Source organism: Sceloporus occidentalis, unplaced genomic scaffold (assembly GCF_023333645.1).
Source record: "Sceloporus occidentalis isolate IW3139 unplaced genomic scaffold, rSceOcc1.0.p SCAF_99, whole genome shotgun sequence".
Taxonomy (NCBI): domain Eukaryota; kingdom Metazoa; phylum Chordata; class Lepidosauria; order Squamata; family Phrynosomatidae; genus Sceloporus; species Sceloporus occidentalis.
Genome location: NW_028317079.1, coordinates 3663880 through 3687144, shown reverse-complemented (window position 1 = coordinate 3687144; position 23265 = coordinate 3663880). Strand labels below are relative to the sequence as shown.

The window sequence follows — 23265 nt, the reverse complement described above, 5'->3', positions numbered from 1 at the left end:
TCAGAATTACATATAAACTTAGCAAAATTAGAGAAAGCTAATAAAATTAGCCAAGATTCAATTCAAATGCAGGAGATAAAACAAATAAGGAAAGAAATAGTTGATAAAGAATTGGATATTATTAATGGAAAATTGTTATATCTAAAACAAAGATATTATTGCTCTAATAATAAAATTGGGAAAATGTTATCTAATAAGTTAAAATCAAAACGTAAAGCAGATACTATTAAAAAGATCATAGTAGGAGATAAACACTATCTTTCCCCTAGGGAAATTTCAAACGCCTTTGCCAATTATTACAAATCACTTTATAATATTACAGAGGTTTGTAACTCCTCGGAAAAGATAGATCAATTTTTACAAAAATTGAATCTCCCAAAGATCTCTGAATTACAAGCTGAGAATTTAAACAACCCCATTAGTATATGTGAAGTCAAGAAAGCTATTGACAACCTAAAACCAGGAAAGGCCCCAGGCCCAGATGGGTTTTCAACTCTTTTTTATACTTCCTTTAAAGAAATTTTAGCCCCAATAATCTTGAGATTATTTATTTCTTTACCTTTACTGGAATATCTTCCAACAGAAACTTTACAAGCAACCATATTACCAATCCTAAAAGAGGGCAAGGATCCGAGCTTAACCTCAAACTATAGACCTATCTCATTGATAAATTTAGATACTAAATTATACTCGAGTATCTTAGCCCAAAGATTAAAGTATATTATTCCCTCTATTGTACATAAAGATCAAACTGGGTTTGTGGAAGGAAGAACTGCAGCCGATAACTCTCGTAAAATTTTGAATATAATTCATAAAGTTAACAATGATCAAATTAAATCTGCAATAATATCACTCGATGCAGAAAAAGCATTTGACAGAGTCAATTGGTTATACTTAGACGCAGTCCTATCAAACTTCGGTATTAAAGGTATATTTAAGGATTACATTATGATATTATACTCTAATCCAACAGCTAAAATAATGGGACGAATGTTAGATTCTGACTGGTTCCCTATAAAAAATGGCACACGTCAGGGATGCCCATTGGCTCCCTTACTGTATGTCCTTAGTATTGAGCCTCTTGCAGAAGCAATTAGACAAACCCCAGAAATAGCAGGGGTAGAAATAAACTCTGTTCCTTACAAAATCTCTCTTTACGCGGATGACGTACTTCTTACATTATCAAATCCTTTAGTTTCTACTTTATTTAAAATGATAGACCAATACAGTTTAATATCGAACTATAAAATTAATTTAGGAAAAACGCAGATAATTACAATATCTATGTTTGAGAGAGAAAGAAAGGAACTTACGTCCCTTTATAAATTCAATTTAGAATTCCAGGTAATAGAATATTTAGGAATTAAAATTAAAAGTGATTTGACTTCTTTAATAGATTGGAATTATGCGAATTTAATAGATAAAACTAAAGATTTGATGATAGCCTGGAGAAATCTTGAGACATCGTGGCTTGGCCGCATAAATCTTATTAATGGCTATTTACTCCCAAAAATATTGTACTATTTCCGCGTAATTCCGATGAGGATACATCAGAGTATTATAAGGAGGCTTCAATCTAACATAGACTCATTTATTTGGGCTAGAATAAAACCTAGGATAGCATGTAATATATTAATGAAAAAAAGTATAAGAGGTGGCATTTCGTATCTTTGTATAAATGATCTTTATGAAGTATCAATGCTCTCACATTTTCTAGCATGGGATAAGAAGTCAAATAGTCATCCATTATGGTTGCAAATTGAAGAGTCTTATGTGGCGAATACGGAATTATACCCTCTTTTTTGGGCTGATTTTTCTAGACTAAAAGATAAATATATTTGGAATCCTATTATACAAGACACATTAAAAACTGTGGATAGATTTAAACGGAAAACTAAAATAGACATGGCATTGCTAACCTCATTTCTCTTCTGATTGGCTGAGACCTCCTTAACCCTAGTGAGGGCTCCTTCTCCTACCCCCTCTAATAAGTGGTCCAGTGCAGAGGCTTTGTCTCCCTGAACAGGCCACCCCGGACAGTCTTGCCCCTTGCAACAGTAATGGTTGTACAACCCTGATGGCTGCCCTGTGGTGTAACTTGAAAAAATTAAATACCTGTGTACAGGGTAGGACTGAGACCATCCAGGGCCCTGTGGTGATTCCCCTCCTTTAGCTACACCCTATCATGACCTATCACACCTTTTATTGGTTAAGACCCTCCCTTGTGGTTTCTCCCATATCTGTTTTTCAGTATTAAAAAACATAACTTTTAAACAGTGTAAAAACATAATTTGTAGTTTTCCCATAAATTAATTATTATTAAAGAATATTGGCTGCAATTGAAAAGTACAAGTAATTCTAATCATAATTATATAAATACAGAAACTCAATCTGAAAAATACAACTGTAAATATATTTAGTATGGCATAACTTCCATCACTATATACTGTGCCAGATATTGACAGTGGCACAGCATAACTTCCACCACTATATACTATGCCAGACATTGATAGTGGCACAGCATAATCACTTTACTTTACTTTACACTGAGCCAGATACTAATGGTGGTACCACAATCAGTGTCTGGCTCAGTATATAAACTGATAGGAGTTAAGGTGCAGTTGTACACCTTAACTCTCATCACATTATGCTGAGCCAGGCACAGATAATGGTATACAACAACTCCCATCAGTGAGGTGAGTTATTGTGTACCAACATCAGAGGGCTATTACACACATGCTCCATGTTTTGTAACACTCTCACAATGTTGTCTTACCCTTTCTGTGTCTCTGTGTCCTCTCATACAGCTTCCCTTTCTCTTCCTCAATCTTTTCTTCTTAGTCTTAGTCTGTTTTGCCTCCTTCTCCCCTTCTTTTCCTTACTTTTCTTTCTTCTTTAAGAAATAGCTTTCTGGTCTTGGCAGTGGGCATGGCTTCAGTGCTGGGTGCCAGGATATGACATCAAATCCCGGCGGACATACACTTATACATAGACCTTCATGCTCACCAGCACTTATACATAGACATCCATGCTCACAAGAACCTATACATAGACAACCAAGCTCACACGCACTTACACAGAGACATCCATGCTCGTACGCACTTATATTCATGATTACATACACAATAATGCTCAGATGCAAAATGACGACGCCAGAAGCGCAATCATTTTGGCAGAAGCTCCCACCAGGTTATGTCCACAGAGATGCGGACGAAGATAAAAGATTGAAAGAGAAGAGAAAAGCGCTTTGGATTTTAAACCATTTTAATTACTTATTATAAATAAATATATTAACCTACTTTTACTTCGAGTGTGGTCCTTCTTCATTGCGAGGAGTCCGGAGTGGCAGTTGGGACCCTAGAAACAGGACTTGAGAGTCCGTTAAGGCAAGATCCTGTGGAGGTGAAAACGGAAAAGCAAGTGGGAGATCTAAAGGAAAGACTAATGAGGAGCACATATTAACTATGGAAAATGTGAGTGCAACACCTAAATTGTAAGGTGGATTGTACCCTAGCTGTATTACACTATTTGTGTATTAAGATTGTATTAAGAAGCCTTCTACATCCAGAACATGTATACAGGTTCTGTAAATGTATCCTTATTACTAATAGATTTATGCTGAGCGCACTTAATACCTTTCTTTGCACTACTTTTTGTGATATTCACATTATAGAGGGGAAACCACATAATTAAGGTGCTGCTGGCATAGAAGGGAGAGCGCAGGAACATTATATATATATATATATTTTTTTTATTTTATTTTATTTTTTTTTGTGACACAAAATTCACTGATATACAAGTCTAATAATAATAATAATAGTAAAAATATATATATTTTTATTAATAATGCGTGTGTGTTTTTTAACCTTATTACCTTGATGACCCCTTTCTCTCGCTACTACAAAGTGTAACTGACAGAACCTGACCTAGAAGCAACTTTGGCAACTTTCTTTTTTTTTTTCACTTGTTAAATGCTAGTTAGCATTAATTATCAATAGGTCCCTAGAAGCCTGTATAGACAGGATACACAAGCATTAACCCTTTCAATATCGCAATCACATCATTGAGCAATCATGCAGCATATTTAGACAAATTACTACTTGGCTACAATACACACCTCCCTTTCCAAGACTAAAAATGTGTACATTGTGCATATGTTATGGTAAGCATTTAAAGGGAAGCTTTTTTTAACGAAGGTTAGTCATATTGTAAAATCTTGGGTATATTACACACAATTTAACTCATTTTCATAAGTCCTGAAGATAGCGGTGTGTATTATATACAAGTAAAAACATAAATATATATGTATTTCCAACAACAGTACCATTCACATAAAAACAAACTCTTCAGAAGTAATCTCATTTTAGATATATTGTTATTATCCTATTTAACTAGTTTCATAGCATGGCTTCGTACCCAGTGGGAAGTACAGTGGTGCCGAGACTGAGTGGTGAAGGACAGCAGAGACACTCTCTTGAGCTTTAATGGCTAGCCAAGATGCAAGAAGACAATGAGCAAAATACTCCAGAGGACTTCCAGATTCTATGGCCCAACCTCTGTCCCAGTGAGGAGAGCAGCAAAGGCCAAGTGAAAGAATAACACCCTCACAACTTTTAAGAAAGGACTGCCGTTGGTTCTGGCCTAGGATGGTCCCTAACCAAAATATTCCACTGGATAAGATGCACTGTCCAGTTCAAAGATTGCATAGAAAACCCATAAAACTAGCACAGAAAGGATAAAGTCAGGCTATAAATGCTGCCTAAAGTCCTGGTTACAGTAAACATCCTGGTGGCTATATGTTAAAGGGTAAAAAACACTAAAGCTTCATGTAGTGGCCCAATATTTTAATCAGAGCAGTCCAGTAGCTAACCATACACCAGCCCTACCCTGTTTAACGCAGAGGTAAAAGAACATCAAGGCAAACCTTAGACCAGCGGTTCTCAACCTGTGGGTCACGACCCCTTTGGGGGTCGAACAACCCTTTCACAGGGGTCACCTAAGACCATCGGAAAACACATATTTCACAATCTATAATTACATAATTTTATGGTTGGGGGTCACCACATGAGGAACTGTATTAAAGGGTTGTGGGATTAGGAAGCTTGAGAACCACTGCCTTAGACAACATTACTTAAGTACTAACACTACACTGGCTGTACCACATCCACTATAATGAGCTGCTGTTCCAATGGCCTCCGTGAATGTCAATTAGAAGGTTCCCTTTCATCTTTTTTCCATGAGAGTTGACATGCTTGTTTGTATTATTTTAGCTTAATTTCTTTCAGCAAAAGTCCAATTATTAAATGGGTCAATAACCAGGCCTATTGTGATTTAAAAACAGGAAGAAAAAAATAGCTGCATGCAGTTTTTAATATGTCTTTCAACTCTTAAATCCCCCTTCCATTTTAATTAAAAAAAGAAAGCACAGACTGTTTCTTCTCTCTTTACACTAGAATATTATAAACAGGTAATTAACATACATATCCAAACATCAAAGACAAAAACAAAATGGCTTTTACCATCAGAAGATCCCTGTATTTTTGTTAGATTTTCAAAAATATTTATCAATAACTGAATGCCTGATTTTAAATTATTTTCCGGGGAAAAAGTGCCTTCTAGTTTATTACATGGTTTTACTTTTTTTTTTTTTTTTTAAACAGAACTGAACTTCCCCACCCTCCCTGTAACAAATGCCTAATGCCTGTAGTAAATTAACACTGTAATGCTCTACATATTTTCATGGAACTAAAAAAGTGAAGTACACCTAATATACTGTATACATGATATGGACAAAAATATTAGGACACCTGACCATTACACCAATAGGGACTTTGACATTGCATACTAAATTAATGTACATTAATATGTAGTTAACAACATTCACTCCTCTGGGAAGGTTTTCCTTCTGTGCATGAAGCAACGTTGTAAAGAAGAGTAGTCCAAAATTCCTCCACAATAATGTGCAAGACTGATAAAGTCATAGAGAAAACAATTACTTCAAGTTAATGCTGCTAAAGGTGGATCTACAAGCTATTGAATCATAAGGTATGCTTAGTTTTCACACATGGCTTTTCCATTTTGGCTTTATTTTTGTTGAAATATGTAATGTGTTGTTGTTCACCTGAAGTTGTATTTTAGACCTGCTAAGGAACAGACGATTGTTATTATATCCTGATATATAAAACCATGGAATTCAAAGAGGGTGTACTTTCATTTTCACTCAACTGTAGGTAGTTATCAACATCTAAAATGCATGCTTAATCTCTACTGCCACATTTTCTTTGTGTAAAATCATGGAGTACACATTTTCAGAACAAATAAAGGTAAACTATGAATCATTTTTTAAATCAAATTGAATCATCACGTACAAATCACATTGTATATTAGTTATAATAGTTACACTTTTTGGAGAAGTCTTGGAATAATTTTAGTGGAATGCTCTTTAATTTGCGTCAATTCTTCCCAAAGCTGGTGCATAATTTTATTGCATTATATTAAGCAAACTGTTGATCTCTGTTTCTCTAGAAATTAAATTTGGATGACCAGGCAGTGCAACTAAAGGTCAGCCCTTAATCAAGACAGAGGTCAGTAGAACAGAACACTCAAAATCAAATTAAAGAAACTGTGTACCACGGATCTGTCCTACACAGAAAGTAAATGCAAAGTAAATAATGTCTGTGGGTTTTAACCTTTTGTGAAAAATACAATACAATGATTTAATCTAACTATAGTGCATTTCTTTTGGATGTATAATATAAATTTGCAGAAATGTGTAATCGACTTACTGTTTTAGCATACCCTCATGGCAAAAAAAGATGAAAAGCTACTCTCTTTCACAGCCTTAAAAAAATAATTTTAAGAAAAAAACTGCTACCATAATATATAGGAAACACGCTCAGTGTCATTAATAGGACTCTATGTAATGCACTTTTGTGCTATGTCATTTAAACCAGTGGTACAATATGTAAAAAGTTTTTTTTTTTATATGAAACATTTTTCTTTAAAAGGGGTATGGGATAACTTAAGTTCACCCTTAAAAAGGAGACACACAGAAACATTTGAATATAACAATGTATTTAAAAACATTACATTTAAATTTATAGGGTGTAAGACATTAGGGGTAATACTATTTTACAGAGAGGGTGGTGGATACCTGGAATAAGCTTCCCATGAAAAATGATAGACTAGTCACTATTTGGATATACTACATTGCTAGCGGAATTAAGCTTTTGTTAGCTGTAAGGCATACTAAATTGGTTAAGGAATTGGGGCTCTATGCGGATCCAAGACATGCAAGTAATGCCTAAACCTGTTCCAGCTGTTGAGCATCAATTGATTTGGTTAAAATAAAAACTTCAATGATGGTACATAATTCTAATTTGGCCCTTGAGGAACACTTTCTGAAAACAACAGTGGTTTGGGATGAACAGGGCAAGGTAGGTGGTAGCTAGTATATGGTTGGAGCAACAGCTGTGAAGAGGGTGTAGAACGGTGTTAATCTTGACTATAGAATTTTGAGGACATACAGATTGGGCAATAAGAAAACTAAGGTGGGAAGAAAAACACAGTAGGTAGGAGAGGTGGAAAGGGGAGACAATAAATAGAGAACATTGAGCAAGTAGAGGGGTCATGAGTAGCAAAAAGGTTACAAAGTGACATTGTAGCAGATGATTAAAGGATTAGAGGAAGTAGCTAACAGGGAAAGGAAAGAGTTGCACTGACACAGCTTGGAAACTAGAACAGTCTTACCTGCCGACATGGGATTATGATGGTATCACCTGGCATTTCAATAAAAAAGCACTACTCTACTGGGCACCTTCTATATTTCCAGCTAAACCGTTGCTTTTTCATGAACATGGTTAACCAATCATATATAACCTGTTTTCACACACTTAAACCGAGTGTCTACTCTGATGACTGCATGCATGTCTTTATTTTGTTTTTCAGGTACTTTTTTATTTAAAAATTGTCAAGGATTAATCTTTCTTTTTGTCTTTACACCACGATATTCTTACAAACACTTTAATTATTAAAGTCAATACAATAAACGTTTGCAGACTTTTAATAAGGTGTTCCAAAATCGTATTGTTTGCACCTTCCTTTGGTTACCACCGTTTATATGCCACAAGTCAATCAACTAAATGGTTGATCCAGTGGGAGGTATACATATGTCCAGTGAATCTATCATTGACTTGTATACAAAAACTAACAAACATTTATCCCTGACCAACACATGAGTAGTCAATTTGAAAGAGTTATTACCCCAGATTATTTTCAAGACCTTTTTTAAATGGATTAAGCTTCCCTGCCACAATGTCCTGCTCTCCCGACCGCTAGTATTGATTCCCTGACCCCAGTTAATTAACACTAATGCAACTTTTGCCTCTATACATTTGCAATCACATCTATCAAATTTTGTTACATCGTAAGCCAAAAGAGCTATCAGGGAACTGAACTACCCTTGCCAGTTACTTTTCTGTTGTTACTGGCATCACAGAGCTGCAAGCGTTCCTTGGTTTAGGGCTTTAGGCAAAGTTTTCTCTCTCTCTCTCATTGAACTAGTTTTACAGCAATCTTATAAAATAAATCACCTTGTATGTTTTTCTAAAATTGGCATAATACTTTAATATAATGCTTTAGAGATAAGCATCTGCTTATACCGTAATTATCACTATCTACTAGTTTGTTTATCTCACCTGAAAAATATAGATATTAGGTAATATTCCTTGGTTTTATAATATGGAGTGTACAAGTTGTTATGCACGAGTGACAAATGCTTTGGCAAGGAGCTTCAGAGTTTCTGAAAAACATTTATTTCACTGATCATTCGAGACATGAAATTCTGGTAATCTTCTGACCCAAATGGCAAAACAAAGCGAGTATCTCTCTTCCAAACTGTTGATATTAGATTAACAACCAGGAATTCCCACAGGGAGAAAAGCGCTATATAAATAATAGATGTGTTACGTTGTGTCTGTGAAAGCATTGGTTGTCGAAACAGATTGCATAGAATGATGATCCAGACACAAACCTAGAAAAGCAAAATTACATTTTTATGAATAAATATTTATTATACAGACGTCTTGACAAAGAAAAAAAATGTTTTCCCAACAATTTGATCCGTGGAAACAATGATCTAATCTGTACTGTGCTGCAATTTCTTGTGGGTCATTAAGTTCCTGGCTCTGCTGGGTTTCTTCCTTCCTGTGTGGTGTTGTAAGAGTTGCAGTTTTTGCACTTTAATCCCAGAATATGGAACGGTACTGTCGATCTTGTGCTGCAGTCATTGCAGAGAATCTAAGGGAAATTGGAAGAATGATCATAACATCATTAGAATTTAAGTGCCATACCCATGCGCCTGGTGTCTGCTTCCTGTGAAAAAGTAAACCGCAGACCACATTTTATATATATAAGAGTGAGATCATACAAATTGTATCAACAGGATGTTAGCAGAGACTGTTGAGTTTTCAAATATTGGTGATGGGATGATCAGTTCTGCCCCTTACCAGGCGGTAGTATAGTTAGAGGTGTTAAACTTTTTCATGGGGTTTGCTGGCCCTCTGCTGGAGAATAGATATATTCACAATGTAAAAAGCAGGGCAGCCCAAACTGATCTTACAAGGTTCCCAAAACCTAACCTTGCTAATTATGACACTAAGTCTAATGGCACTAAGCATTCGTTGTTGAGGTTTTTGGGTAAGCTCTGGTGTTAGTGCAGATTTCTACACAGATTAAACACAAATTTTAGTATTTAGATCTCTAAAGAGAAGCCCAAATCATCCATGTGAAAAACGATCATTTAATTCTGTGATCCTACTAGGTGCCCAAGACAGCTACAGGAGTTGATTCCCGGAGCATTTTTATTCTCGGAGGCAGATACAACTGGACTTTCTGAGATGTAATTGACCGGCATCTGTCATTTTATTCCTTTATAAACTCTATTCCTATGGGTGTTTTCATTCTGCATGGAGGTATGGTTTCATGTGTGTAAATATTTTTCAGATGGGTCAAAGAAAACAAATGCAAGACTTCCTTACCTGCTTGGCAGCCTCTCATCCAGGTGCTGACCAAGGCATAACAACGTTTGCCTGACTAGATACGCCACAAAATATCTCCCCTCCCCCAGTCCCACAAAAATCCCTAAGGACCCCATCTTGCCCCCGGGCTGACAGCTGACCAACAATAATTTACTGATTAAAGGTTTTCAAACTTTCAAAACAACACACAGTCTCTTCTTCCAAAAGCCAGATCATTCTTACCAGCAGATGATAGTAATTCAACACTCACCTCCACCGTCATGTTTTCATATTCTGAGGGCATAGGTGTCCGGGCTACTTCATCATCAAGTAACTGCCAGTGCCGTGACATATCCAGTACTGAGCGCATGCAAAGCGGACATCTGAACCCTCTGTAATAGGGTGAAAAGTTTTTTTTTTATTGTTTTATCTATGGAGCTGGTGGGACTAGTATGCAAAGATAATGGGAATGTATCCAGAAAAAAATAACTAAACTGATTTGTAAATGGATAAAAGGATAGTCAAAACCAAACCCTTACGCCAATGACATGCACAGCGCATGTGAACTTGCAGCAATTCTTCTCAGTCCTGGTACAACATTTTATAGCCCTATGTTGATTTTGGTTTCTCAAAAACTTTGCCAACCAGGCAGTTTCAATCAAAACAGAGGTCACCAGAAATGAGCAAATGAAATTAAAGAAACGTTCTACCGCTGCTCTGTACTGCACAGAATGCGCGTCCAAGCAAATTTACAAATAGCCATGGACATTATTTTTCAGAAAATACAAAAAATTTATTTCTTATTTTGTATTATTCAGAGATCTACAATTATGATTTAACAGAAAGGCATAGTTCACTTACTGTTCTAGCATAGCTTCATAGCAAGTACTGAAAATAAAAAGGAAAATATATTCACTTTACAAGAAAAAAACAAACCAGCATTTAAAAATAAGCACACAAGATGCTACCATCATTATACACTTTCCGATACCTGCCAGAAATGTAGCTTTTTAATGTAAAGTGTTCGAAAATATTCACCCCCTTGGAATTTTTCCTATTTTGTTGCATTACAATTTGGGATTTTTGGGGGGGATTTCGTGTAATGGACATACACAAAATAGTCTCAATTGGTGAAATAAAGAAAAATAATTTTTTTTATGTGGAATTTAGGTTTTTCTGTTTTTCTTCACAAAAAAATTCTAAACCAAAAATTGGTGTTTGTAAATTCCAGGTTGTAATGCAACAAAATAGGAAAAATGCCAAGGGGAGCGAATACTTTTGCAAGGCACCTCTAAACACAGTCTAACAAAACATAATAGGAAAACATAGCAATGTTAGTAGGTAAACTCTAGAAGAGGGAAGACATGACAAAAGTCTTAAAATATATCAAAAAGTTTAAGAAAATCCCTCTAAGAGAGGATTATTTTCACATAAAAATTGCCCGAACTAAAGAGCATGATTTACAGTCAGACACCCCACGGGAACACAAGAAATCGAGTTTTTCTTCTGCTACCTTTTCACAATGTTTGCAGGTATCAGGAATTCCTTTTTGTTGTACATGTGGCAATTTTTTTGGGTGTGTCTCCTTTCCTGGGTTTTCCAAATGTATTTTTAGTGTCTCAGAACTGACTAGCAAGCAAATAACTAGTCTAACAGCTTAGTGAATATATGTAGAGGTTAGGTTAGGGGATAGCACCCGGGGCCATTTAGTGGATGGGTATGGTAAAAATTAGACTTGTGCATTTGTTTTAGTACAAATGTGTTTTAAAAAATGGTAGGCTCTCTCCTTTAAGTAGTAATTACCTGTGCAGGAGATGTCCACAAGGTAGGATACGTGTACCTATCCGAGAGGTGTGCATATCCTATTATCAAAACACAACACAGTCTTCACTATAATTCATCTTCATCACATTACTTTACATCCACATTTTCATGAACTTTGTAGTTCTTCACAGATGATTCTGGCAATGCAATTTAACATTACTAAAAAAAATCCCTTACTATAAATACTAAAATTCTATATTTAAGTTTCATAACATAATGCACTTTAGGTTTCCCTTTTTGTTTTAACTGCTTCACGACAAATAGTGGGTCCTTGAGAGTGATCCACGGGAGATCCGGCTGTCTACTGTCACAGGAAAGTGGCATTGCTTTTTCTAAGCTTATAGAGAAAGTATAACCGAACCCAACAATATAATGCCCTCTTCGCAGAGTGGAAATAACAATAATAATAATAAAAAATAATTACAGGACCTCTGCGATGCACAAAAAACAAAAAGTTTGTAAAAATAAATCAACTGGCTAGCACACAGTGTAGATGAGAAGTTACCCCCTACAAGGTGACATATTGCCATTTTTCATAGACAGGTTAACTTTCTTCTATCTTTTTATATATTAGTACTGTCAAAAAACATATAATTTGTGTGGGCACTAAACAAATGAGAGGGAAATCACTGTTGAAAAAAGGGGTAAAAATGCTTTGATCTGTGAGAATAAAAAAGTATAACAGCCTTGTTCATGAAGAGGTTCTAAAGTATTTCTTTAGTAGTTGCTTATAGTCCATTGTGACTTTCCTGTCTCGTATGCTGGGCAGGAACGGACACTTTAGCTCTACATATAAGTGCATTAATCATAAATAACAAAAACTGGAGACAAAGATAAGTAGTTTGCAGCTTACCTCTAAGCATATAGGACAGTCTTGTCTGGATACATTTTCTATACACTAAAAACAGAAGCACGAATATTAAACAGGTATTTCACTAGCAAAAACAATAATACAGGGAGCTCAAAACCATCATAATTTCATCCTTTCTGAATGCTCAGTGGGCACTGAAACCTAACAGCCAATTTCACTACTCACAGGGTATTTGATAGGTATATGTGAAAGTCAAGCTAGTCGTACTAGTCATTATAACTCGTGAGGTCCTCAGGCAGCTGGCACCCCGCTGAGTTCAAATGTGGGCTGCATTTTTAATATAGCACCATCATTTTCCTCAGCCCTGTACCATGGGAAGAGTACGCAACAATTTAGACCCACAGAAAGAAAAGGTGACAAAGTCCTACTCTTAAAATTTACAATCTAGACAATTCATCTTTAGAGCTAAGTTGCCCTAAATCAGTATTTTTGACTAATGTTTCACCTGGATGGGCAGCTAACACTCAGGGATGGGGGACAGACCTAAGAGTCTTGTAACACAGATACACAATGTTACAATCAAATAACAAACATTTAATTTCGGAGGGAGGGGTAAGGCAAGTAAGGATTGGGCAGATATCTGGGAGGACACGTCTTAGTCGTTTATATATATGTGTACTGCTGAAAGGCCCTGGTTACAAGTGATCATATATTTGCATTTGGTGGCCGTGCCCACACTGAGTTTTGGAGTCAGGTGATGTAGATGGCTACCTCAATATTTGGGCAGCCTTTACCTTTCGGTCCATAGATATTCGTGCTCTCGAAACACCGTCATTCTCTTACTAAACCTAAAATCAAGCTTCTGGCACAATTCAGCTTATTGGTCAGACAGGCACTGGTGGAAACCTGGTTACATATGGATCCACTCTTTAGAATGTCCACCAGAAGACTTCACAAGATTTGGGCCCCTCTGGCTAGCTAATCCCACCTATCATCCATAACGCATTTTTCTTTTTCTTTGATTTCTCCCTTTCTTATTGTTGTTCTTGTATTTTCTTTTCTTGTTAACAATTTATTTTTTTCACACTGCACAACTTATTTCTATAAATGTTCTTACAGAGTTTTTTTCTATAAATAAAATATGTTTTACAAAACTGACAAACATTCTATAAGAAAAAACACAAAACCTTTAACTATGAATCACTAATTGTGGAATGATTGTAGCTACATGAAACGCCTGTCTAGCTCCAGAACGATCAGTTGAGAAGACATTTGTCAGCAGTTGAAATTAAACAGTATGCTTTTTAACAAAGTAATGCTTTCTCTTACATGTCTTTTCAATACATTTGCATATAATAAGGCAAATAATAATCCCTAACCTTATGGTTTCCTTTGAGGCTCAGTGGTAAACATAAATTGCATTTCATACAATGTTCAAAATCTTCCTTTGGACCAATCCTAAAAATAAAAAGGCAGAAAAGTTCACAATCACAAAACAATGAACCAACCAATTAAAAAAAAAAAGCCTTCAGAACAAGCACTAGTGCACTGTAAGAGATCAGCTAGTTTGCAGAGGGGATACCCTGAAAATTTATAAGGACCACACAGTTAGGACACGGGCATAAATGTATAGACATTTAATGTACCTGCATATACCACATCCATCACAGTGATACTGTTTCTTGTCCTTGTCATACAGATGACACACACTGCAGTAATAGTCACCAAACACATTGCCACAACCTTCACAATTCTGATGAGCCTATAAACACACAAAACATGGAAATGGAATTAAAGCTGCGATGAAAATATTGGCTAGTATAAAGTTACCGGAAAATCAGGACAATGATAAATCACTGACACAAAAGTTTGGGGTTAACCTGGCTACTGCATTTCTGCACCATGGGGTGTTACTCACCAATCAATATGTTCTAGATGAATTATTGAGGGTTAAGGTGTTATCAGGAGTGTGTTTGTCAGCATATAGTGTTGGAGTGTCAGGCGTAAACCTAGGGTTAGTGGCACCCGGGAGATGGATAGGAGGTGTAGGAGAAAGAATGTGGGTGTGTACGTAAATGTATGGTGTTAGAGTGAGTGGGTGTTAGTGCGAGTTTGCATTTTAGTATGTATGTCTGTTACTAGTAGGGGCACCGAAGGAATACTGCACGTAGGCGCCACTAGCCCTAGGCTCACCCTTGCTATGATGGGTGTGAAAATGGCATTAACATTGGGAGGGATGATGAGAGATGCAAGGGGACCCAGGCTTTAAATCGCACTGGGCCCCGAGATTAACGGACACAAAGAATTAAAAATTTATGTCAGACACTGAGAGAAGTACACTGTTTGTTCTGACCATTTCTCACATACAGCAACATGAAACTGAATAACTGTTGCACACGGAACGTTGACGGGCATATTTTATAATAATAAAAAAAAGAAAACATCATAAAAATTCCGCTGAGATTAAAGGAAGTTAAGGTAGTTCTTGTTTATCCTTTGAAGGGAGTTCATTGAATGAGATTTTTGTTTCTAGTTCAGCGCACCTGATTTTTTACTTTTCACTGTTTATACTCACCTTTTGAACACAATTGCACTTCATGCACTGCACCTGTGTGACTTTAAAACGGTCCATCTTATGATTTTCTTGGTTGTCATGGCACAGACGACAAGTGTAGAATTTACAACAACAAGGAGCCTGAAAGAAAGTAGTTAAGAGTTAATCAATGAAGAAAAAAAACCCAATATTTACTGAATGTAGTATAACCTTTAAAGCCAGTACATGAATCATCTGTTGTATAAATTCTATAATTTCGTTAATTTGATACTATGTCTAATGAGGGAACTAGTAATTATTACTATATACAGCATAAATACCGTATTTGCTCGATTATAAGACGACCCTGATTATAAGATGACCCCCCAAAATCTGAATATTAATTTATGAAAAAAAGAAAAAGCCTGAATATAAGACGACCCTATAGGAAAAAAGTTTTACCAGTAAATGTTAATTCATGTAAACTATGTGAACGATTGTTTGTTAATAAAAGCTACGATTGAGAAAAATATTTTGTTTTTATTTCCTTTTTTTTCAACCTGCCCCCCCCCCAGTTATGCACATCTGCCCCCAGGCTTGCCACTCTGCCCCAGAAATGCCTTATACCCCCTATATGCCACAGTGCCCCATGATATGCCTTTTAACCTTCTAAATGCCACTGTGCCCCATGATACACCTTTTAACCCTCTATATGCCACTGTGCCTCCAGAAATGCCTTATACCCCTATATGCCACTCTGGCATTTAGGGGGGTTAACAGGCATATTATGGAGCAGAGTGGCACATAGGGAGGTATAGGGCATTTCAGGAGGCAGAGTGGCGTATAGAGGGTTAAAAGGCATTTCTGGAGGCAAAGTGGCATTAATGGGGGTTAAAAGGCATTTCACAGAGAACTCTGCCTCCAGAAATGCCTTATGCCCCCATTTAACACTCTATCCCCCTCCCTCCTCCAAATTTACCGGTGCTTCTGAGTCCCCCGGTGCTTAATCCGGGCAGCGTGTAGAGCTCTACACAATTCGCGTAGACAACTTCCACTCTACGCGAATCACGTAGAGCTCTACACGCTGCCCAGACAAAGCACCGGGGGCTCAGAAGCACTCAGAAGTTGAGGGCCGGGGGCATAGAACAGGAGGATACAGGTCCCCTGCATCTGAGTCCCTGGTGCTTAGTCCGGGCAGCGTGTAGAACTCTACGTGATTCTCGTAGACAACGTCCGCTCTACACGCTGCCCAGACTAAGCACCGGGGACTCAGAAGCACCGGTAAGTTGAGGGCGGGGGGCATAGCACAGGAGGATACAGGTCCCCTGCATCTGAGTCCCCGTGCTTAGTCCGGGCAGCGTGTAGAGCTCTACGCGTATACAGAGCTCTACACGCTGCCCGGACTAAGCACCGGGGACTCAGAAGCACCGGTAACTTGGGGGGGGGTTATACACAGCAGGATCCAGGTCCCCTGCAGGGGATCTGGATCTTAGTCTCATAGTCAGACCTCTATTTGAGGTCTGATTATAAGACGACCCCGATTATAAGACGAGGGGTATTTTTCAGAGCATTTGCTCTGGAAAAAACCTCGTCTTATAATCGAGCAAATACGGTACATGTTTCCTACAAAAGATGCCAAGTGCAATAATAAAATGCATTATGTAAAAAAAAAAAGTATGGTAATTTATCATCGTCGTAATGGTCTATACATGCATTACTGCATAGATTTGTATAACCTAGGCGTAATCATCAAGTTAACAAAGGGAAAATTATTGAGGCACTCCGGTGTCCCAGGAAGGATGTATATTAAAGAGACACTGCAACCACCATATGGACTTTGATGCATATGACAGAAGCATAGTCCCTTAAAATTTTCATGATGCGCCTTTTCCTGCAGAATTTACCCCTTCCCACAGCTATTTTACATGCAGGTTTGATTAAGTGCACCGGACGGAGGTCTATTTTTTACTCCGTGCGTGGCAATTGCTCCCATTGATTTCTAATACGCATTCTTCAAAATGTAAAAAAAAAAAAAAATACTTTTAGGAAAAACAACAAAACATTTCCTATGTGGCTTGATCAACTATTGCAAATCAACAGGAGTGACCTCTGTGAATGCGCAAGATCACGTGGGAGGAGATGCGTACCAGGAGATTCTGCAAATTCCCTATGCATTTGTAAGCGGTGCACTGCAAAAATGGAAACAGATGACACAGCTATCATATACATCAAAGTGCACACAATGGACTTGGATGCTCCTTTAAAAGGGATAGATACATTTAACAGCTTTTTAGCCGTGCTGGATTTTGCCTACCATCAAATCTTCCATTCCGCCTAATAATAATGCAAGGCATTGTTGTATTTGCTATTTAGAGAACGCTATTAATCCATGGCACACTGTCATTCTGGAAAGGATACAGTGCGGCATGTATCCCCCCCCAAACCCCCCCCCCCCCCGGATGACTGGGTCTCTGTAAGCTGTACAAGGAACCTCTTGGTTTTATTTACTACAAGGAGAGGAGACATGAGAATTTGCAGGCGGGTTCCCGTTTGAACGTCTTCATCCTTTGTATGTTCTGCGGGAACAGTGTGGCTGGCCCCGTGTAATATGTACCAGCTCAGCCCTTCTCGCTGAAGGAGTTGACCATTGTTGGCGCCTCATAACGAATTGTTGAAACTGCAAATCTCCCTTTAGTGATCAGACACTTTTAAGTGACGGGACAGCAGACATGCCTCAGGTGACTATATATTTTCAAATAAGTGAGTTTTTACACCTCCCAATTCTCCCTTTTGCAGAGTGACAGTCCTTCATTTGGACATGAAGCTCTGTGTCATCCTTTTTTGCAGCTCAGAATGTTTGTTGGGCATGAGTATATCATAGTGTTCTACAACCCAAAAACTTACAATATTCTATGTATTAACAACATAAATCGTCTATATATCAAATTGTATAAGTAAAAAAAACATTTGAAAATGCTCTATAAATTGCTATCAATAAGGATATCACAGCACCTAAAACAAATTTCCATTTTATGGAAGTATGCCGCCATTAAGTCAATAAAGACTAGGGAGACCACATGTCGTGGATTGCCCGGGACAGTCCCGCAATGGGACTTTAAGTCCCAGGCGGCCTCAATCCTGGACAATGCAATGAGAATGGAATGAGAATTCTGAGTGAAGGAAAACACACCCAATCAGGAGAGACTTCTCGACTGGATGAGAGTTCAGAAACCTCCCCTGATAGACTGAGTCCCTCCTTCACACCAAGCTCATTGTAACCTGCAGCTAGCACCAGGTAGGTGTGTGGGTGTGTAATGTCTGGTAAATGCTCTGAAAAATACCCCTCGTCTTATATTCGAGGTCATCTTATAATCAGACCTCAAACAGAGGTGTGACTATAAGACTAAGATCCAGATCGCCCACAACGCTGCAGGGGACCTGGATCCTTAACTCCGCTGCTGCCGGCTCTTCTGGCGGGGATTCTATGACGGAGTGCCGGCGACACATGACCTTCCAGTGCCCCATCATAGAACCCCCGGCGGAAGTACCGGCCGGCAGCAGTGGAGGTTGTCAGTGCACATTGCGCAGACGTCCCACGGCTGCCAGAGAGGAGGATCCCCTGCAGCGCTGCAGGAGACCTGGATCCTCCTCTCTGGCAGCCTCCACTGCAAACCTCCACTTATACCCGACACTTTGCCGTGGCTTCTGCGAACTTCCACGTCACACCGGTGACGCGAGCATGGGGGACAGGTCAAGGGATGCATCGGTAAGGCGTGGGGGGAGGGGAAGGCATATGAGGGGAGCAGAGTGGCATACAGGGGGTATAAGGCATATCAGGAAGGCAGAGTGGCAAGCCGTGGGGCAGATGTGCATAACTGGGGGACAGGTTGGCAACTAAAAGGAAATAAAAACAAAAAAATGCATTTTTGTTCAATCATAGTTATTATTAAATATGAAAAAATTGTTTACACGGGAATATTTACTAGTAAAATGGCTTTCCTATAGAGAAGTATTAAATTCAGGCCTTTTTTTTTTTATATACTTTTTTTTATAATTGAGCAGATATTGTGTGTATATATATATATATATATATATATAATATAACATTTTATGTGTATGTAACTCTGTGCCTATGTGAATCAGTGTGTATGTGAGATATATACATATATATATATATTAAATGTTTGGGTTTTTTGTATGTGATGGTGTGCAGATGTATATATATATATATATATATATACGTGTGCGTAATCTCATCAGCTTCATGTGGTCACCTTAGTTAACATTCTCCATATAAAAAATAATAATATCTGTGCCATTGCTAGAATTGACTCTTAAAATAAGAATGTTAAAAGGGTACAAAATAAAGAATGTATGAACTTGCATGTCACGTCATAACAGGAGGCTTATAGGCAAAATATGTTTCTACGGTTTCCTATACAGCTTGTGCTTTCAGCCTCCGTTCTGTTCCGCCTGTGCTTTTTCTCCGTGGTTTTTTCTTTGACCCCCCGCTTCTTGTCTGTCTGTCTGTCTGGTCAGCCTCGCCCTGCATTTCTCCGCATTTATTGCTCGCCTCCCCCTCTCCATTGCTTCTTGACTACTACCCTGGGCATTAAGGCTGGTATCTCTCACCCTCAGCTGGCAGCCCCGGGTGTAATGCTCACAGCCGACCACCACCTCCATTTCCTTTGAACTTGACGCCATGTGTGACCGGAGGAAGCGGAAATCGCGGGGCGGGGACTGCTGCAGCGCAGGGCAAAGATGCGTGCGGGTAGAACTAGTGCTCGCTGATTTGTTGCATCCCATTCACCTAATACATACATAGTTTTATTATATTACATAAAAAAAGAACTATAATGGTTCATAAAATAGTAAACAAAAAAATGTTTGAGGGCTTGTTGCCCTGTGTTGAGAAATGTATACAGTATATTTTTTTTACATATACACACACACTCGTAAATATTAATTGAACATTTCTTGCGTTAGGACCTTACCTGGATTAGCTTAGGATACAGAGGAAAGGGGAGGCCGAGGAAGTGATATAGCTTATTAAATAGTATCGTGTATGAACCTATGCAGTGCCTATAAGTATCTTATTATATAACATACGAATACATGTGTGTTACAGCCCACTACCAAGTAACATATCGTTTTGGGAACTATCAGTGCATGTGCTGTGACCTAACTGTAAAAACTGCTTCATGACAAATGTGAAAGGAGAGGTTATACAGTATATGGTATATAAAGGTATATATATGGTATAAAGTCTGTTCGACATGTACCCAGTTTCTACAGACAAGTTAGGATGATGTGAAAAAAGATGAGCCTCGCAGCTTGGGGCCAGCAGGTGGCAATGTAAAGCCAATTTTTGTAAGTTCTGATTCAAAAGACGATCCCCCTAAAATTTTAATATTAATTTAGGAAAAAAAGAAAGCCTGAATATAAGACTACCCTATAAGAAAAAAGTTTTACTAGTAAATATTAATTCACATTTTTTCTTATATAACTATGATTTAGAAAAATGTTTTGGTGTTTTTATTTCCTTTTATTTGCCAACCTGCCCCACAATTATGCACATCTGCCCCCCAGATTTTCCTTTACCCCCTATATGCCACTCTGCCTCCCTGATATGCCTTATACCCCCTAAAGGCCACCCTGCTTCCCTGATATGCCTTATACCCCCCTATATGCCACTCTGCCTCCCTGATATTCCTTTAACCCCCTATATGCCACTCTGCCTCCCTGATATTCCTTTTTAACCCCCTATATGGCACTCTGCCTCCCTGATATTCTTTTTAACCCCCTATATGCTACTCTGCCTCCCTGATATCCCTTTTAACCCCCTATATGCCACTCTGCCTCCCTGATATTCCTTTTTACCCCCTATATGCCACTCTGCATCCCTGATATTCCTTTTTTCCTCCTATATGCCACTCTGCCTCTCTGATATTCATTTTAACCCCCTATATGCCACACTGCCTCCATGATATTCCTTTGTACCCCCTATATGCCACTCTGCCTCCCTGATATTCCTTTTTACTCCCTATATGCCACTCTGCCTCCCTGATATTCCTTTTAACCCCCTAAATGCCACTTTGCCTCCCTGATATTCTTTTTTAACCCCTATATGCCACTGTGCATCCCTGATATTCTTTTTTTCCTCCTATATGCCACTCTGCCTCTCTGATATTCATTTTAACCCCCTATATGCCACACTGCCTCCATGATATTCCTTTGTACCCCCTATATGCCACTCTGCCTCCCTGATATTCCTTTTTACTCCCTATATGCCACTCTGCCTCCCTGATATTCCTTTTAACCCCCTAAATGCCACTTTGCCTCCCTGATATTCTTTTTTAACCCCTATATGCCACTGTGCATCCCTGATATTCTTTTTTTCCTCCTATATGCCACTCTGCCTCTCTGATATTCATTTTAACCCCCTATATGCCACACTGCCTCTCTGATATTCGTTTTAACCCCCTATATGCCACACTGCCTCCCTGATATTCCTTTGTACCCCCTATATCCCACTCTGCCTCCCTGATATTCTTTTTAACCCCCTATATGCCACTCTTACCCTCCCCTGACTTAACAAAGCTTCCTTAGACTTCACAGACATTTATTAGACATTGCTGTGCCGCATCTGAGCATTTTACAGAATGAGATTCTTGTGTGTGAGACTTGGCGAGCCTCAGCCTGCCATTTTTCATTGTCTAAGACTCTAAAGTCTTTATTTAATTAAAATAATTAATTAAGATCATTTAACCAGTCCACTACTATCCTTAATTCTATAACTCTAAGCTAATTTTGACCCTCTTTATTTCATCCATTGCTTAAATTCCCTTTTGAACTTCTTCTACGTCTTTATTGTTTCCATGGCAACTGGAGGAACAAATGGAATTTCCAAAAATGAAAATATTGGACGAAATTTGTCAATTACGGAGATGAATGAATTTAATCAGATATGAAGAAAATCTTTTCCCTTAAAATGAACACAAACTTTCTGCCGAAAGTCTTATTAAAAGAGGAACCGTCATTGTCACAATCATGTGAAACTATGGGACTGTTTTATCTCAGATAATTTAAAAAGATAAGTAAAAAGGTTGTGAAGCTAATACGGTATATCTAATATTAGCAGAGGGCTAGAACCCAGTGGGTGATCCCAACCAAGAGGCACAGTAACAAAGCAGCCTAAAGCAGATTTGAAAGCAGAATGCCAAGTGTATACTATCCAGTAAATACATAAAAACCCAGAGAACACAGAAAAAAATACATAAAGGATTGCGTCAATAAGTAAATTAAGATTCATTATTAATTTGTAGATAGCGCTATTTCCACAGCCCTGTATCTACCTTGCGTGACCGTTACAAAGGTACATATAGGGCCAGTAAGGAGAAAAGAGGAGAAAATGTGCTTTGAGCTGCTGTTTCAAAGATTGTGGGACAGTTTGCAAGCTGTTTTCTTTATTTTTGCGTTTCTATCTTTATATTGAGAGTGTGTTCTGTCAATTGTGTTTCGGCTGATGAATTACTATTTTTGGAACCTCTTCCTGACACACAGCAAGTGAGAGAGACTAGAGGCTCCTAGAATAGACTAATTTAATCAATGTACACACGTACAGAGAGAATCAGCAAGCGTAAGACATTTTCTGATGTAGGGTAGTCCCTACATCAGTATTTATACAATAGAGTAACATAGGTTTTTTAGGCCGATTATACATCAAAAGTGACCCCCTCAAAGAGAATAAAGCACAATACACGTAGTTATAAAACCAGTTAAAACAGGAACATGCTGACTGCAAAAGAGCAACTGTTCAATGTCCCAGACACTGCAGCAAGGAGAACATTCTGTACCATGAAGTGGAAACAACCAGATGTACCATCATACACATAAACATCCTCACAGGTTTAGTAAAATACAAAGATGGCTGTAGTGGTGCTCCTCACCCAGCCCAGAGGTCCCCACAGTCCTAGGGACTAGCTGACCTAGACCTAAATACACCACTAGTAACCTCACAGCCAAAAAAGCACAAAATATGTTGTACCATCTAAATGAAACCTTTATATTATAAAATTGAA

The 23265-nt window shown here is 38.1% G+C and overlaps 1 protein-coding gene across 1 annotated transcript; it reads right to left on the bottom strand.

Moving 5' to 3' along the window:
- Window positions 1–9171: 9171 nt before the first annotated feature.
- RCHY1 (ring finger and CHY zinc finger domain containing 1) lies at window positions 9172–19867 on the bottom strand. Its single transcript, XM_089497160.1, has 9 exons — window positions 19817–19867; window positions 15227–15346; window positions 14298–14413; window positions 14031–14109; window positions 12694–12738; window positions 11820–11878; window positions 10878–10904; window positions 10288–10408; window positions 9172–9297 (listed from the first exon to the last, which is right to left on the bottom strand). The coding sequence occupies exons 1-9, from the start codon at window positions 19865–19867 to the stop codon at window positions 9172–9174; spliced, it is 744 nt and encodes a 247-aa protein (XP_089353286.1).
- Window positions 19868–23265: the final 3398 nt, after the last annotated feature.

What these genes read in the sequence shown, in the direction of transcription:
- RCHY1 (XM_089497160.1), bottom strand. Translation starts at nt 19,867, where the DNA reads ATGGAGGTGGTGGTCGGCTGTGAGCATTACACCCGGGGCTGCCAGCTG. An exon ending in AGTGCAATTGTGTTCAAAAG is followed by an intron (nt 14,414 to 15,226) that starts GTGAGTATAAAC and finishes GTGTGTTTATAG; the next exon opens with GCTCATCAGAATTGTGAAGG. An exon ending in TGTGGACATCTCCTGCACAG is followed by an intron (nt 10,905 to 11,819) that starts GTAATTACTACT and finishes TTTTATTTTCAG; the next exon opens with TACTTGCTATGAAGCTATGC.